The 18,722-nt window shown below is 37.7% G+C and overlaps 1 protein-coding gene across 2 annotated transcripts; it reads right to left on the bottom strand.

Annotated features, from left to right (window-relative positions):
* Positions 1 to 4,310: 4,310 nt before the first annotated feature.
* On the bottom strand, positions 4,311 to 17,853 carry smtna (smoothelin a). 2 transcript variants are annotated; one of them, XM_036595812.1, is made up of 9 exons: positions 17,776 to 17,853; positions 14,266 to 14,396; positions 11,455 to 11,530; positions 11,001 to 11,138; positions 8,867 to 8,930; positions 7,997 to 8,120; positions 7,484 to 7,635; positions 6,593 to 6,774; positions 4,311 to 4,577 (listed from the first exon to the last, which is right to left on the bottom strand). In XM_036595812.1, exons 2-8 carry the CDS (start codon positions 14,359 to 14,361, stop codon positions 6,624 to 6,626), a joined length of 801 nt encoding a protein of 266 aa, XP_036451705.1. In that variant the 5' UTR covers positions 14,362 to 14,396; positions 17,776 to 17,853; the 3' UTR covers positions 4,311 to 4,577; positions 6,593 to 6,623. The 2 variants fall into 2 exon arrangements, with proteins under 2 accessions (XP_036451705.1, XP_036451706.1); XM_036595813.1 differs by having other exon boundaries at positions 4,311 to 4,574.
* Positions 17,854 to 18,722: the final 869 nt, after the last annotated feature.

Below are 18,722 nucleotides of genomic sequence, written 5' to 3'. Positions count from 1 at the left end.
TCACTGCAAGCCATGCACTTGCACTCCATGTTAGACACTTTAACCCACTCAACAACCCCACAGCACATCACAGAATAGAGCATCTAACACCACTATAGCTATCTATAATAAATGTCTCTCCTACGGCCACATCTCCTGCTCTTTTACAGCAGCCAGTGGTAGAACACCACCATATATATAATTATTAATGTTTATATTGCATGGTAAAATGTCTTAACGGTATTTTACATGCATGATCCCACATCTATCTGTGGTCAGGAGTCCAGGAGAGCTTGGCGGGGAAGGGGGATAGTTAGCAAGTGGGAAAAATAGGAAAAAGTATAAAAGTATGAAAAAGTATTATTATTATTATTATTATTATTAATTTTATTTTTTATTTATTTATTTTTTTAGGATCAGATCCTAATAGATCCACATAGAAATGTATCAGTAAAATGACATTAGCATCGCCTGAGTTATGAGCCAGTGGTTTTAATGGACTGTTCTGATGTTTGGAAGAAGTATCCTATTTTACCTGAATATTCCCTATTGACCAATCCTAGCGCAGGAAAAGTGACACTAACTAGCCAATCGTAGACCACAGGAGGCGGGACTTGTCAGAATACGGGTGGGAAAAAAAAAACACGTACCGCGGACAAACGTCACTAAATTGTAAGAGACGCTGTCGTCACTGAAACGCACGAGCTACAACTAGTTCAAAAACGCTACAAACAAGCGCGCACGTCCACTCTAAACAGTCCACACACACGCGTACTAGTTTATGGAACTTATGAGGACCACCAGTGCAGACCGTGCTTTATGGAGACCTATTAATTATGAGGACAGAGAGAATTTCCCATAAATCAGAGTCCTCATAATGTGAGTGTTTGTTCAGGAATTTTGTCCTTGCATACCACACACACACACACACACACAAACACTCACACACAAAACAACAACAACCAGCTAAACCTCTCTACACTCTTAAAAAGATGATTCTTTAAGGCTTTAGTAAAGAGAAATTGTCTCAAAGAACCCTTTGTATGATTAAAGGGTTCATTGTATCATGAAAGGGTTTTTAAGATTGATAGAGAATGTGCTGTAGATGGTTCTATATAGCACCTTTCTGAAAAGGGTTCATATACCAAAAAGGCTACTTCTAGTGACACAAGCTTGACATGATAGCAATAGCAGACCTCTTTTGGATGCTTTAAAGGACGCTTTTCAAAAAGGCTCTACATAGAACCATCTATAGCAGCGTTTCTCAACCTGTAGGCAGCGGACCACCAGTGGGCCATGAAGCACCCTCTAGTGGTCCGCAGGCCTGTACTCAGAGGGAGGCAGTAATTCGGGCCGGTAATCATGGAGCGTATATTTGGTTGAACATCAGTGACCTGAGTGGTTAAACTCAAATTGATCAACCAATGACAAAGAAGCAGATAACAGGTAAGATTTAGCATTATTGTTAATTGTGACAATGCTAACCCAAAAGGCCGTGAGTGGAGAGTGGTTTATTTAAAATGAATCATAAAAACCCTCAAAACTAGATACACATGTTGAGACCAAACAGTTACTCTTTTGGAAAAGCCAGTGGAGTATTTTCTGTGAAAACGCTGCTTTGTAGTTATACACAGGTGGGCCTTGGGGTGGAAAAGATTGAGATCCCCTGATATACAGCACATTTTCCTTCAATCTGTAGAACCATTTTATGATGCACAGTACCATTTAATCATGCAAATGGTTCTTTGAGTGTTCATGGTTCTGTATAGAGCCATCATTTTTAAGAGTGTAGGACTGAAATGAAATAAAGTAAAAACACTTAATATTGGTTGCATATCCCTTGCATCAAGCCGGTGATCCACTGACATCACCAAACTGTTGCATTCAATTTTTGCAATGCTTTTCCAGGCTTTTATCGCAGCTTCTTTCAGTTGTTGTTTATTTTGGGGGTTTCTCCCTTAAGTCTCCTCTTCAGGAGGTGAAATGCTGCTCAGCTGGGTGAAGGTCAAGTGGTTGACTAAGCCAGTCTAAAACCTTCCTCTTTTTTCCCCTGATAAAGTTGTTTTTTTTTGTGTTGGCAGTGTGCTTGGATCATTGTCTTGATTTAATTAGATGTATTTCTCTTAGATTGTCAGAATGTTTCTGTAGACCTCTGAATTCATTCTGCTGCTACCATCATGAGTGACATCATTAACCCCTAACATGGGCAGGGCCTGCCAGCAGGCCCAAAGATTTTTTACTGACTTCTATAACCTAAGAACAACTCAACCAGTTTGCATTGAAGTCCCTGTACTGGCCGAATAATAAGCCTTAGTTTGTAGTAAGCCTGGGATTTTAAGGGGTTAAAGATTAGGGATCCTGTTCCAGAAGCAGCCATGCAAATTCAAGCAATGAAACTACCTCCACCATGCTTGACCAGTGAGCTTGTATGTTTTGGTCATTCTCTCTCGATTTGTGCATATCTTCTTAAACTCTCCTCAAAAGGCTCTTCCTATAATATGATACTCATATGTTTCATTCTTCATCACTACTTCCATAAACCGCTGCAGCAACTTCAGCAGCTGTAAACTCTCTGCACGCCATTTCACACGTGTCTCCGATGTGGACTGAATGAAGAATGAAGGGTTTCCGACATGATGGGTCAGTCCTTAGTGATTTCCTTAGTGAGTGTCCATTGGTCAGTTTCACACTGAATGTAGACGGACACACAAACCCACCAGTTCCACATGGTGAGAGGCAGATGGCGTGTATCTCAGCCCCTCTTCATAGGCTCATAACTCCGGATGCGAGTCACATATGATCTTGTGATAAGAAAGAATGGAAAGGGCGACTCTACAGATTCAGGAAATGTTTGAACCATATTTCTACAGCAGTACACCAGCAGTTTCTTTCTTTTACGGGACATGTCAGATTTGTTTTATTGGCATTCCCAATGCTTGTGCAATAGCTCTGATCAATTTTCTCTTAGTGTCAAAATGGCTTGCTTTTCTCCCAAAGACAGCTCTTTGCTCTTCATATTGGTTTATCCCTTTTAAGAAAACATGCGGTCCTCAAAGGTGAAACCCAGGACTCAAACTAAGAGTGGACATTCAGAGCTACTCATTGTTTAAACAATCAGTCTAACAGGGCACATCTGGGCAATAAGAAACTCATGTCAGACACATGTTCCAATGTTTTTGCTCACTTAAAAAATGAGGTCAAACAAAAGGTGCCATGTTCTGAATTGCTTAACACATCTAGAATATGAAGAAACAAAAAATAACAAAAAATAAAAATGAATAAATACCAGAATAAAAATTTTGATCTATCATCTGATATTCATCTTTCACTGTCAGGAATAAAGGTTCTGTGCAGGTACATTTTTTGTTCATCAAGGTACTAACAATATAACAACTGTGAACTGTAAAGTTTGTCCCAGGTGAAAAGTACTTATTTGTACCTTTTCATAACCTAATGTTTTAAAACAGAACAATAAAATGAAAAACCTGGAGACGAGACGGGGTGTGTGGAGTCAGTACAACTTAGAAAATATAATTTCAATGGATTATGGTACAATATATGTCCTAACTAAAGGTACTGAGATGTACCCTTCAGGGTCCCACCCCAGTGACAGTTTAGTACCTTTTTTCTAAGAGTGTTTGATTTCCAAAACCTAAATGTCTTCAGCATATAGCAGAAACAACTGGCCTTGATGCTCTGACACTTTCAGAGACTGTACCTTAAAAATCAGTAACCTGAAAATCTTCAAATTCGTTTCACTGAATCTCATAATGCAGATTATGAACAGCACTGCAGTATCTAACTTGACCTGACAAAAGTGGAAATATTATGAGAACACAAGTCTACCAGGGCCATAATTAGGAGCAACATTTTAATGAGGTCCATTTTTGGAGAAAAGTGACCTGTTTCACATAATGAAATGAAAATCAAAAGTATGCATATGGGAATGTGAAAAAAATTAAATTTATTGTGACAAACAGCAATATTTTATTTCTTTTCAACACAATATATAGTTACAACATATAGTGCACAAACCATTATGCTACAGTGAAGTAAACTGGCAGGATTTGAACACTGGCTTGATGGGAAATTCCACATATTTTTTATTATTCTGCCCTTTCTATCTAATTAAATGGTTAAGATGTGAACAGAGTCATTTAGAGTGATTTGGAGTGAAATGCTCTGTTCTAGAGAAACTTACCGAGTCAGAATTGTTCACAGTGGTGGTGACAGGAACCAGACGTCCACCTCTAAAATCTCCTTCAGAGAAAGTTATTACATGAAAGTTATTACTGGTGGTTTTGGATAGTAAATAAAATGGCTATATTTGTGTTGTAGTCATGGTGACCCCTGGTTCCTATCACCACCACTTTAAAGAAATCTGAGTCTCTACACTCAACCATTTTACACCACTCTGAATGAGTTCACATCTCAACCTTTTAAGTATATAGAAATTTAGAACATTCTGTGGAATTCCCCTTTAATTCCCATACAGAACTGATGGAGCCGTCTCTCTGTCCCTGAGGAAGCGTGTATGTGTGCTGGCCTGCAGCTCTCCTGTAGCAATCCATCGTCACTTCTCATTCAGACCTCAGCTGCTGGTGAAAAGACACATGGGAAAGAATCTATAAGTTTCTTCTGTGATGTGATTTATGCAGCTATATAGCTGCTTTATGACAGTATCGCTGTCACTGCACCTATTCCTGGACAAACAACTATGTGAAATGTTCCTCTTTCTGATCCAGCGGCACCATTTTGATGATGTAGAGGTCAGTTTTCCACAATCTGTTATGTAACGGTTAAGCCCGCTGAAAGGTGGATATTTTTAAACGCCAGACAAATATGGGGTAAACATAATTCCTAGTTAAGATCTAATCTCCGCAATAAGCATTGTGGCTTTCAGCTTTCAGCTTAGCAAGAAACAACACCATAAAAAGTCATTCAGGCATACAGGCACACACATATTCTATTTCTATGCTGAGTGAGATTAATACAGACGTAATCTCTCTAGAATGTCTAGAATGTTAAATCTCTCACATATTTGCCATAGCATTGTGTGCTTATACTTACCCATGACATTTTAAATTACAGAAGTGCACTTAAAGACTTAAAGGGATAGTCCAGTGTTTTTCTACTTAATCTCTATCAGCCACATCTGAATCATAGGGTCAAATACAATGGACAATAATTTTGATATGTTGCCCTGAACATAGAAAAGAACCGATAACCTGTTGTCTCAAAACTCATTTATAACAGACGTCAATGGGCAGTCGCTAATTTATGAGAATGCACAATGGAGATAATTGACTGTATAAGGCAAAATCAAAACAACAACCATTCCACTTTAATAGTACAGGTGTTAGGATGAAATGCACTGACTGAATTTTTTTTTAAAAAGAAGTGTGTATGAAACTTTACAACACATAAGCAACTCAACAAAACAGTAGTTTTGGTTACCTTCACATTCCTTAAAGAGGAACTGATTTAGCAAAATTACTTAATCTTCAATGGTTTAGATGTAAACAAAACCATTCGGAGTGGTTTGGTGTGAAATGCACCTTTTTGGAGAAATATATCGAGTCAGAATTGTTCACCATTGTAGTACTAGGACCCAGACGTCCATATGTCTACGCTACAAATATCACCGTTTTATCTGCTATCAAAAATGACCAGTAAACTTGCATGTGTCTTATAAGTTTTCTATGTCAAACTGATAATGGTAAAATACTGCTTTGAAGGCTTGATAACACACATGCAGATCCGTAGAGCCACTCCTCTCTGAGTAGGCAGCAGGATGTGGATTATATGTGTAGAATGTTTCTTGGTGCTATGATGTTGGAACAAGCATGGACATTTCAGAAAAATACATCATGTAGAAGGCAGCATATGTTGCTCCAAAATGTGTAGATTCTTTCAGCATTAATGGTGCCTTCACAGATAAGCAGGTTACCCACTAACACCCCCCTCATACCACAGATGCTGACTTTTGAACTTTATGCTGTTAACAAACTGGATGGTCCTTTTCTTCTTTGGCCCAGAGAACACAACGTCCTTTTTTCCATAAAAATGCTGATGTGGTTTTGGTAAAGCTGTGTGCAGTGCCAGTTATTTTTTCCTTCCTTAAGGTTTTTATGAACAGCACCCTAAGGAAACTCCACCCACAGTTCTATACTAGAGACGAAATTTAGCTCTTTGGGGAAATGGTCCAGTTATGCAGATTCGCAGCTTAAAGAACCTAAAAAAGTTTTTTTACGTTCATTGACTTCACTTTAAATAATATAAGAAGCAAATGTATAATATGTGTAAAACATATGATTATTCTGTTCTCTTACTTTTTAGAAGTTCAATAGACTCTGTATACAGTATCAAATTTAAGGCAACCAAGACTCTTACTTATGAAGTTAAAACTTTGAATCAGTTTTTTATAGTGTGATGGAATTCAACAACTGCCCATTGATGTCCATTGTAAGTGTATTTGAGGTCAATTGGTTTTCAGGTCTTTTCTAAATACTGGAAAACATCTAAGCTGATAGAGCAGCAGATAGAGATTATATTGACTAAAGAGCATTGACTATTCCCTCACTGTAGGTCCGCTGTGTGTGTTCTGACTCACCTTTCGGACCGTGTGTGTGTGTGCTTGGTTGTTAGGGGGTCTTCTTTTTGGTCTTGACAAGGCCTTTCTCCACCAGACAGCGGTAGAACTCCTGTATGTAGGTGTACACACACTTCCAATCCGGCTCCCTCATCCGCATCAAATCGTCAACATCCAGAAGAGGAGAACAGTCAGCCAGCCGTCTACACACGCACACACACACACACACACACACACACACACACACACACATGCACACACACACATGCACACACACACATACACACAGAGTCACTGTATTGTGTTAACAATTTGTGTTGCTATATTTTCAACTCATATGATGTAGAAAGTATTTTGGGATCAGCAAGATTTTATAAACCCCTTTTCATAGTAGATATAAAATGCACTTTAAGGAGGTCCCTCAGTTTAGCCTGGAATTTTCATATGTTTAATTAACTTACAAATTTGTATTTTGAATTTCTCATTCTGGATGTTAATTTTGAAAAAATCATTCTGGATGTTAATTTTGAAAAAATCATTCTGGATTATCTCAGTATAATATACAGCTGGACACATCAATATTTATATATAGTAATTGTGTGAAACCGGACCAGAATATTAGAATCTTTTTAGATATTTATCTGAAACCAAACTGGCTTTACTGTATTGAGAATAGTGATTGTAAATGTTTGAGCTGTAACGTAGGCCAGAGTCAGTGTACTGGATGCGATTGGTGTTTACACATGGACACTGGATGCTATAACATCTTCACACACACATGCACACGCACGTCAATACTCACACACAGCCGCCCCAACAGGCCACACACACACAGGCCGCTGTCGCTGTACTGAATGTTTTATATATATATATATATATATATATATATATATATGTATATATATATCTTACTCTGCGGTTTTGAATGCCTTCTCAAAGTTTGCCCTGCGGTCGTATGGGTCCAGTGTGCAGTAATCAAAACCTTCAGGAAAAAACCTGTGCACCAGAGCACAGAACGCCAGACCATCGGCCCAACTGGAGGAAAAATTCTGGATGTCCACTCCCTTTATTCAGAAACAGAGACAATCTTTTACATTTTTGTCGTTGAAACACTTAAAAACAAAGTCAGATGCACAGCTCGACCCTGTTGATACAGAACGTAAATTGAATGTAAATGTAATTCATTACATAACTACACAATCAATTACATAGTTATGCACGTATGTAGTTACGTAACACATGTACATAATTATGTAATGTGAATCGAACAGTGAAAACTCTAGACTTGTAATGGTGCATGATTTAAAAGAGAAAATGAACTATGTTCCACAGAGGGACTGACAGGGCTGATGTCTGAGGGTTGAAATGGTAGGTGCCATTATTACTGTAGAGGTCACTTTAGTTTTAGCACCCCCCCGTGCTCACCTCGTATGGTTCGGTCTTGGCTCTGCACCAGTCTAGCAGCATCTGTTTGACGTCTTTGGTGTTTGGACCGCCAAGCGCAGAGCTGCGGTGAACTTTGACACCAACAGCTGGGGGACGAGCCGGGCTGAGCAGGAGAGAGAAAGACATGAGAAATGAGGATGGACTTAAAGGGAAAGTTCAGCCAGGCAATGCTACAATGGCTAACAGTGGGAAAATACTAATTTTAACAAACAGCATTGATAACACTTCGTTAAATGCTATTTAATGCTGTGTTTATAATAGCTGGGAATTATATAATATAATATAGTATATTATAAAATATAATATAGATTTAATGTAAAATAAGACAGGTATAGGATGTAACCTATCTATCTATCTATCTATCTATCTATCTATCTATCTATCTACACCACAGTTCAAAAGTTTGGAATCACTTGTTATTTTAATAATTGCTGTTAATTTGTTCAAATGATATTCTATAATCATTTTTATTAGAGCATCATTCTAGGTATTAAATTTATTTGAACTTCACAGAAAAAATTAACCTTTAAACCTTAGTCTAAGATTTAAGAATCTTAAAGCCTATCATACACAAATAGAAACTCACAACTCTATAAACACTGATCTATTCAAAGAGACAACATGAAATTGCAACACTGAGAATTCTGACCTTTTGAGAAACCCTGATTGGGAATTACGAGTTGGAGGATCATTCAACTGGCTATGTCCTACTCCAGGTCTGAAACCTCTCAGTTCTGGCTCAGATAGGAATGCGGCACCATACAATACTGAACTATCCCATAGACTGGGCTGCTTCCATTCCCTGAAGCACATCTGTTAGCAGCATTTCAGCCACTGTAAAACTCTTACCTGGCAGGGACTTTAGGGGAGGAACTTGCTGATGATGGATTGGGAGACTTTGCCTGAGCTGCTCCTAATCAGAGAAGAGAAAACAAGACCAAGGAGATCAATAAGACACTGAATAAAGACAGAAAGCGGAAATTAAGGAGACAAACAGACTGAGTGATAAACTGTCTCAGTGAATGAACAGATGAACAGAGAGATGTTCCTTTTTAATCAAGGCTGCAGTCAGTTTTGGAGCTAAATTTGAATCTCAAATGTACCTTCATAGTACATTTACACTAGCAATATACATAATAGCAGGGGCTACAAAGTAGCTACAAAGAAGTTCTTACAGTGTGTTGGTGCTAAACTAATGACCATGCACTGAAACCTTTTCGGTTGTTGTAGATTGTAGATTAAACACAGACATCTAAAGCTTGTAAAAGACATTAACATATATCTGAGCTTGCATGTATCAGTTTTACAGTGACTCTTTCAGTAAAGAGTTCTGGCATAGGAGCTGCTGCTGTTTTCCATTCCTAACAACTAACCCAAACCTGCTTAGACTGCGGATTGTATTCAGTCAGTGATGTATCTAGAACATCCAGAAGGACTAGAGTGACATTTTTCCATAAAATTGATCCCATTGTACATCAAAGCATGATTGGTTGATTCTTCTGTCACTTCCTAATTTTGTTGTTAGCTAATCTAATGTGTAAGGCCTTCAGTTCAGCTCCTGAAGTCTTAACCAATAGGAGAGCTTGCTTGGCTGCATATACCTGAGTACCACATGAGAAAACAATCCTTATTGGCTAATTTTCCATACTTGGAAACTTTAAATACAACAACTGTAATGATTCTATTAAAGAACCCAGATTGTATAGTTTTCGTGTCTTTTATTTTCCCACTGATGTCCACATATAACATTTCTGTGGGTTTATGCACCAAAACAGTCATAGTTCATTTTTACATGACATTATATTTACATGTTCATTTTTACATTTACATATTCTTTATCTTATAGAATGGCATGGGCTGTTTATGTACAACCCTGTTTTCAAAAAAGTTGGGATGCTGTGCAGAATGTAAATAAAAACAGAATGCAAAGATTTGCAAATCATTTACACTCTATATTTAATTGAACATGTACAAAGACTACATATCAAATGTTGAAACTGAGAAATTTTATAGTTTTTTGAAAAATATATGCTCATTTTGAATTTGATGCCAGCAATGCATTCTAAAAAAGTTGGGACAGGGTCATGTTTACCACTGTGTCGCATCATCTCATCTTTTAACAACACTCTGTAAGCATTTGGGAACTAAGGAGACACTGCTGTACTTCTGAAAGTGAAATGTCTTGCTTGAAATAGAATTTTAGCTGCTCAATAGTTTGGGGCCTTCTTTGTCATATTTTCTGTTTCATAATGTGCCAGATGTTTTCAGTGGGTGACAGGTCTGGATTGCAGACAGGCCAGTTAAGCACCTGGACTCTTTTACTACAGAGGAGGATGCAGCATCCATGATTTCCAAAAAGAATTTAAAATTTTGATTTGTTGGACCAGAGGACACTTTTCCACTTTGCCTCGGTCCATCTTAAATGAGCTCAGGCCCAGAAAAGGTGGCAGGGCTTCTTGCCAATTATAAGTTGTGAAATGTTCCACCAGTGCATTACACAACTTAATCAGCCTTTTGTTGCCCCATCCAACTTTTTTGTCGCTGGCATCAAATTCACAATGGGCGAATGTTTTTCAAAAAACAATAACATCTCTCAGTTTCTACATTTGTTATGTTATCTTTTAAATGATTTGCACATCTTTGCATATTGTTTTTATTTACATTTTGCACAGTGTCACAACTTTTTTGGAAACAGTGTTGTAAATGATCTTTGCTCTGATTGGCCCTATACTAAGTCTTATTTAACAGCAGTCACAAAAACAATGAATTCAAAGCAGGCTGTTTTTGCAGCTTAACCCTTTTTCACAGTAGCCATAAAATGCAATTTCCACCTGTTTTGGAAGTGCTTTAGTTTTTTGCCACAGTGCAAGTCAAAGCTTATAAAAGTTTTTTACTGAGTTAAATTATGTTTATTATTATTGTGTTTTATTGTGTTTACAAACAACTTAATGTGTGTAACTCTTTCAGTGCGAAGGAAACTTACTGTGCGTGTGTTGCTGGGTGCTGCCTGGTCCATTTGCTGGTTTCTGGCCTGTGCTCTGTCCGGCTGGGTTGCGTCCAGCACACACACCCCGCTGACGCAGGTCCTGCTGACGCTCTGCCCGCTCACGGTCCCGCTGCTCTGAGGGTCCATTCAGGAACAAACACACATCCATTAGCAAAGGACATGATAAACAACATGTCACAACATTACATTTCTCAAAGTGTCCTGATAAACAAGCCCAGCATGCATACTGAGCTGCTAACAACATGTTATGGCAAGATTTGGCCCTTAAAACTGAGGAATGTCTACTGTTATTGCTGTTAATGGCCATGACCCTTCCAATATTACTACAAATGGACATGTAAAAAAATGACTAGTGTTCTGAGCTGTGTGGAGCTGCTCGCCATGTTTGGTGAGTAGTTATGAGCCTGAAGGGTTATGACCTGCACCTCACCCCGCTTTTTCTTCAGCAGCTCCCTCATGGCAGCACGAATCATTCTTCTTTCCTCAAAATCCACAGCTTTGTCCAGCTATTTGAATTCCACACACACACACAAAGACAGAGTAGTTAATCTCTTTGAAACATAAGGGTCTGTACGAGGGTCCTACTTCAATTCTCCACTCTCTTAACTACAGAACCTGCACATTAGTTTCATAATAGATAACAAACAATTTGTAGCAGATCAGTAATAATTCACAGTGGTATATAATCTTACTGAATAATTCATAGTAGTTACTAAATACTTCATAGTAGATATTAAATAATTCACAATAGTTATTGTATACGATTATATTGTATACAATACAATATGTATATAGTATATTGTATACGGAATAAATCATAGTTGATAATGGATAATTCATAGTAGATACTTAATAGTTCATAGTAGATACTGAATAATTCATAGTAGATACTGAATAATTCATTGTAGTTGCTGAATAATTCATAGTAGATACTAAATAATTCATAATAGTTACTTAATAATTCATAGATGTTGCTGAGTAATTCATAGTAGATACTGAATAATTCATAGTAGATCCTGAATAATTCACAGCAGTTATTGCATAACCTATTGCAATTAGTGTATAAATCATAGTGGTTATTGAATAACTGAATAACTTAGTAGTCACTGAACAGTAATCTTGCAGTTTAAGGGGTTAATAATCAGTCTATCCAGTGTTCCATCTTCACTGAGCTCCTCTTTATTTTCAGTGTGATAAATTGAAACACATTTTTTAAGTTTACTTTTTTTAAGTGCATGCACGTTTAGGCCCAAACACCAGAGACAGTTATTAGTTAATAATGAGTTTAGGTGTGATATGAAGTCATTCTGCGTCACTGAGCTCATCCAGTTTTAAGTGTGATAAACTGAAACACATTTTAACTTAACCTTTTTTGTCTTTGCACCACACACACACACACACACACACACACACAGTGTAATTGAACACTTGCCCAAACATTTTCAGCCCAAAAAAGGTGCTGTAATCCCGCTGCCTGCTGCTCCAGTGCGGGTATTAGTACAGTGTGTGATACATCAGCAGTAGAACACTAGAGGTTGTGTGTTGTCATGAATGTCATCACAGCTGTGGATCATCAGAGCAGTGATGTCATTCACAATAACAGACAAGTGTGAGTGATGAATTGCTTTTATACAACAGTTCTGCAAAATAAAGAAAAAAGTAAAGCAACATTGTATCAACTGTGCTTTTATATTGGCAATTCCTTCCAACAGAGCAGCTCTCAGTGCTGTTCTTTAGCCAGCAGGCACTTTTAAGTGTACCCTTTTTCATAAGCTAATATTTTAAAACAGGACAATAAAATAAAAAACCTGGAGACGAGACGGGGTGTGTGGAGTCAGTACAACTTAGAAAATATAATTTCAATAGATTATAGTACAGTTATGTTCCCTGATTGAAGGTACTGAGATGTACCCTTGAAGGTACCACACCAGTGACAAGAGTTGATAGTTTAGTACCTTTTTTTCTGAGAGTTTGGTGTCCACAAACTCACCACATGTGAAATTTGATGTTTCTTTGTATCTTTGTCATAATCCGGTGCAGAAATATGGTTCAAACATTTCTTGAATCTGTAGAGTCGCCCTTCCCATTCCATCTTATCACAAGATCATATGTGACTCACATCTGGAGTTATGAAGCTGTGAAGAGGGGCTGAGATACACGTAATCTGCCTCTCACCGTGTGGAACTGGTGGATTCATGTGTCCGTCTACATTCTGTGTGAAACTGACAAATGGACACTCAGGAAATCACTAAGGACTGACCCATCATGTCGGAAACTCTTCATTCTTCATTCAGTCCACATCGGAGACACGTGTGAAATGGCGTGCAGAGAGTTTACAGCTGCTGAAGTTGCTGCAGCAGTTTTGGAAAGTAGTAATAGTGATAACAGAGCATTTTGATATGAAACATATGAGTATTATTTTATATAAGGAGCCTTTAAAGGAGAACTTTAGAAGATACAAACAAATCGACAAGATGTCCTCAGACCACAGAGGGTTAAGATTATAGCCAATAATTTTGGGCTTTTGAGTATTTTGAGCTTAAACAGGCATTTTCTGATTAGCTGATGTTAAGAAAAAAACAGTTTTGTTTCTGGTTTGTTCTGCCCCCTGCCCAGTCTTCCTGCACAGGCTGCTGCTCTTGCCCCAGGAGATGGGACGAAGCATTTGATGCAAGACTTTAGCAACCCCTTTTACGTCCCATTGACAGGCATGGACCCTCTTGTAATCTTTGGTAACAATCAGCTGCAGGGTAAACCTAATTGCAGCTGGTGCTCAGCCTCACTGTACAACGCTGTGCAAACATCACCTGCATGAGCTGACCCTCCTAATGATGCTGCTGCTGCACAGACTCAAACTATTTAATCATGGCCATTGTTCACCTGTTTTTCCATTTTTCTCTATTTTAATATTTTTTACTAATGTCAAAACCTCATTCTCTGTTCATATTGCTCTTGTTTTGCTATCCAGTGTTGACCAGAGGAGGATGGGTTCCCCTTCTGAGTCTTGGTTCCTCTCAAGGTCTCTTCCTCTTGCTCTTAGGAAGTCTTACCCTGACACTGTCGCCATTGGCGACGCTCATTCTTGAATTTCTCTCCAAAGCTGCTTTATGACAACACCTGTTGTAACATGTGCTACATTAATAAACTTTGACTTGACTTGTGATACAGTTATGGTGAAAAAACAGAATTAGATTATGTCATTGGAACTGACTACTGTGACCTGAATGCTGTTCTCTCTCACCATGTCGTTCAGCACTTGTTCATCCTGTATGGCAGCGAGCTGTTCCTGTGTCAGTGGACCGGCGCTGGCCATCTTGTCCCCTGTTTCATTCTCCATCCTTCCCTCCTTCTCTACTGGCTGCTGAGACTGACCTGGGAGAGAAGGAGAAGAAGAAGAGGTTAGAGGAGAGAAGGGTGAGGAGCAGGGTCATCTCTTGCTGTGGTATAAGCAGTTGCTTAGGGCCCCTGACTACCAGAGGTGGACAATATGATGATAAATTACAGTAATCATGATAAATTACATCACAATATGCTTTTCTCATAATCACAGTCAATACTTAACCTCTTAAAATCTCAGGCTTTTTTTAGATTTATCTTAATCTTCTGTGTACAGGGGCCTTGGATATCTTGCCATTTACACATATTTTTTTATAATGCGACTCTTTTTCTGTTCCATCTTATCAAACTTCAGAAAAAGTAGACATTGTGATTGTGTCTCATTAAAATGTCTTCAAGTATTGTGATGATTATATTTTTGCCATATCATTTACTGCTAGCTGGTAGTAGGAGATGTTAGTCATTTAGTTGTGGTAAATTCCAATCTATCATACAAAATACTAGGGGGCTTCCAGAAAGATGCTTTTTGTAAGCAGTCAAATAAATTTTGCTCATTAAAAACATTTTGAAAACCTTTGTGTCCCCAAACATTTTGCTGAGAAGGGTACCAGTGCTGCCTTACATGCAGTCACAGGTTTGGAGCACATGGCACACATCTAAATTTCTCTGCCCTGGGCTATTTTCCAGAGGGCTTGATAAAGTACAACATCCAATGTGCTCCAGTCTCACAGTGAGCTGCCGAAGGACTTAAATGGAAGAGCCCTATCTGTGTAACGGGCCACTATCACAGGCTGATCTGAGGGTAAACACTGAGTGTGTTAGTTTGGGCTGAAATAAACCAGGAATACAAGCTCATAACTCAAGTGTTTTCCCTGTGAAGACCACTGGACACAGTACACACACACACACACACACACACACACCTGCAGCGGAGCACACTCTCTGAGTCACCGTGAGAGTCAGCGGAGGATTCCAGTGTCACTATAAACACTCTATTTGAAGATATGTCTATGTTTACATTAAATGTTTACATTAAGCTTCTGTAACACTGGTAGTTTGTGTAATGACTAAATCAGCTACTTTAGCACATGTTTACATTATAGACCACTGTGTACCGCACCCTGTGCCAGTACTGTATACTGCATACTGGACACCAATATATACTGTATACTGTACTAATGTATACTGCATACTGTACACCAGTATATCTTGTATAGTACACATTGTACTCGTATATACTGTATACCGCACACTGTACTAGTATATAATGTATACCACACACTGTACAAGTGTATAATGTATACTGTACACCAGTATATATTGTATACTACACATTGTACTAGTATATACTGTATACCTCACACTGTACTAGTATATACTGTATATTGCACACTTTGCTAGTATGTACTATATACTGCACACTCCAAACTGTACCAGTATACACTGTATGCTATACACTGTACCAATATGTACTATATACTACAAACTGTATGCTTATGCTATACTACACACTGTACCTATACATACTGTTTACGGCACACTGTACTAATATATACTGAACGCTCTACTATTAAATACTGTATAATACACACTGTACCAGTATGTACTATATACTACATACTGTACCAGTAAATACTCTATGCTGCACATTGTACCAGCATGTACTATATATCTCGCACTATACCAGTATGTACTGTATACTGCAAACTGTTCGAGTATATCCTGTATACTACACACTGCATCAGTATATACTGTATAGTGCATACTGTACCTATACTGCAAACTGTACCAGTACATACTGCACAGTGTACCGGTATATACTGTATACTACACACTGCATCAGCATATACTGTACAGTGCATATTGTACCTATACTACACACTACACCAGTATACACACTGTATTCTGCACACTGTACCAGTCCATACTACATACTGCACCAGTATACACACTGTATACTGCACACTGTACCAGTATATACTGTATACTACACACTGCACCAGTATACACACTGTATTCTGCACACTGTACCAGTATGTACTGTACCAGCACTGTGTACTGTATACTGTAATAGTATTTACTGTGTGCACAAAAGGAAAAGAACATTTCATCCTTTAAATAGTAAATAAATCACAACCACGCACTTACTCAGAACACAGGAAGATCAATTTCAGTCATGGTTAATAAGAAAATGCCCCTAAAACAAATGACCAATAAAAAATACAATAAAAACTATAAGCCATATCCCACACATTACTGAATGTTTCACATTAACCCACAGTAACACACATCCCACACATGGCTAAGAGCAAATGATTCAGTGTATTGGTTTAGCACTGCAAAAATATGTGTAGGTTGTGTTACGGTGTCAATTTGTTTTGTTATAATGATATAAAATGGTCCTTATTCTTCTCTTAATCTTAATCTATCTATCTATCTATCTATCTATCTATCTATCTATCTATCTATCTATCTATCTATCTATCTATCTATCTATCTATCTATCTATCAGTCATCTACAGATACAAATAAAGTAGATATGTACAGATATAATCTATGTACAGATATAATCTATGTTGAAGTGTTTATAATTTATCCAAAGCAATACTAGCATATATATAATCTATCTGTAAGCAATATTAGCATAGACATAATCTAAGTATCTATAATATGTTTAAAACCAATACTGGTACAGATAAAAAAGATACCTTTTTTATCTATACCTAGATAAAAAAGGTATAGATAATAAAGTCTATTTTTAAACAGTGCTACTATAGATGTATAGTATAGATCTATAAGCAAAGCTACTCCATATATATTTCTATATAGACTATTCCACTATAGACATATATCCATCTACAAGTAGTTACAGTATTTCTATAAATAATGCTATTATAGCAATACTGTTATGGATTATAGTTATATTAGTAATGCTGATAAAGCAGTCTAAGCAATCTATAAGCAATGTTAGTACGGATTGTCCTCAAGCAATGCTAGTATAGATTTAATTAAATGTATAGACACATAAATGTTGATTTTCATCTACAAAAATTGCTTGTGTAGAGTCTATCTATAAGCAATGGTAGTATATATTTTCATCTATAAGCAATGCAAGAATAGATTTTTGTCAGGAACGCCAGTATAGACATAATCTGTCTATACGCAATGCTAGTTTATACATTTTGTCTATAAGCAAACCTAGTATACCTAGAATCTGTCTGTGAAGAGTGCTAGTATAGATTTTTATCTATAAGCGGTGCTAGTAGGGAATCTACCTATGTGCAGTACTACTACAGATGTAATGTATCAATAAGCAATGCTAGTTTATATTTTTATCCATAAATAATGGTAATATGTGTGTAGATGTAGTTAGAGCTGATTCCTTCGGAGCAGTGAAGGCTGTGATGGCACTCACCTGGCCAGCTGCTGGTGGGTTTAAGTCCAGCTGTGTGAGCTGCTGTCTTACACTCAGCTCACAGTCTGAGAGTTTTTCACTGTGGGAGTTTTCAGAGCACTGAAGAAACCCCTCCCAGCCTGAGCCTCTGCCAAGGGCAGCGAGGAAGAGGAGGATGAGGAGGATAAGGAAGAAATGAATGGTATGAGAGAGTTAAGTGTTTAGACCATGCTGGGCCAAAATGTTCCTTTCGTTCACAAGAGAATGCGTTATTTTAAATAAAACAGCAATTTATTTTCTCCACATAATAAACAAGTCATTTTTTGTACATAGCTCTTTTAACAAACACTAAAGCCAAAGTCAAAACATCAAAATGCGTAAAACAAAGTTACCACACATTCCAGAGTAATTCATTTTTACACGACTATTTTCCAGCATCTCTTCATCCCTTAGAATGAAACAGGCTGTTTTTTTGTTACTGTGCCTTTAAGCTTGATATATGAAAATGAGCTTTGTTCTGATTAGCTGCCTGTATTGTAACTCTTTCCAAAAGCAAGTCAAGCTGAAACACCCCTTATATAAAAGGGCGGAGCTAAACTCCTGTAGGTTGAATGGGAGAATGTATATAATTTTTTGATGACATCACAAAAGCAATTCATTAAAAATAGGCTGTTTTTGCAGCTCAGTTTCCATTTATGACTGCTTGGACTGGGGAGAGAATATCACTTTATGAGACATTCAAAGTATTTACATACTATACAAATAGTTCAATTTAATAAAAAAGGCTGAAGGAAAATTCAGTTCCAGTGATGTGAGATCTTTAAAATAACTTACTGAGTCAGAATTGTTCACAGTGGTGGTGATAGGAACCAGACATCCACCTCTAAAAGCTCCCTCACAGAAAGTTATTACATGAAATGCTTATGAATACACTGCCTGATGTCTGAGACATTGATTTATGGTAGTTT

Source organism: Colossoma macropomum, unplaced genomic scaffold (assembly GCF_904425465.1).
Source record: "Colossoma macropomum unplaced genomic scaffold, Colossoma_macropomum, whole genome shotgun sequence".
NCBI classification, from domain to species: Eukaryota; Metazoa; Chordata; class Actinopteri; order Characiformes; family Serrasalmidae; genus Colossoma; species Colossoma macropomum.
Note: the sequence above shows the minus strand (reverse complement) of the source record. Positions and strands in the feature narration are given on the sequence as shown.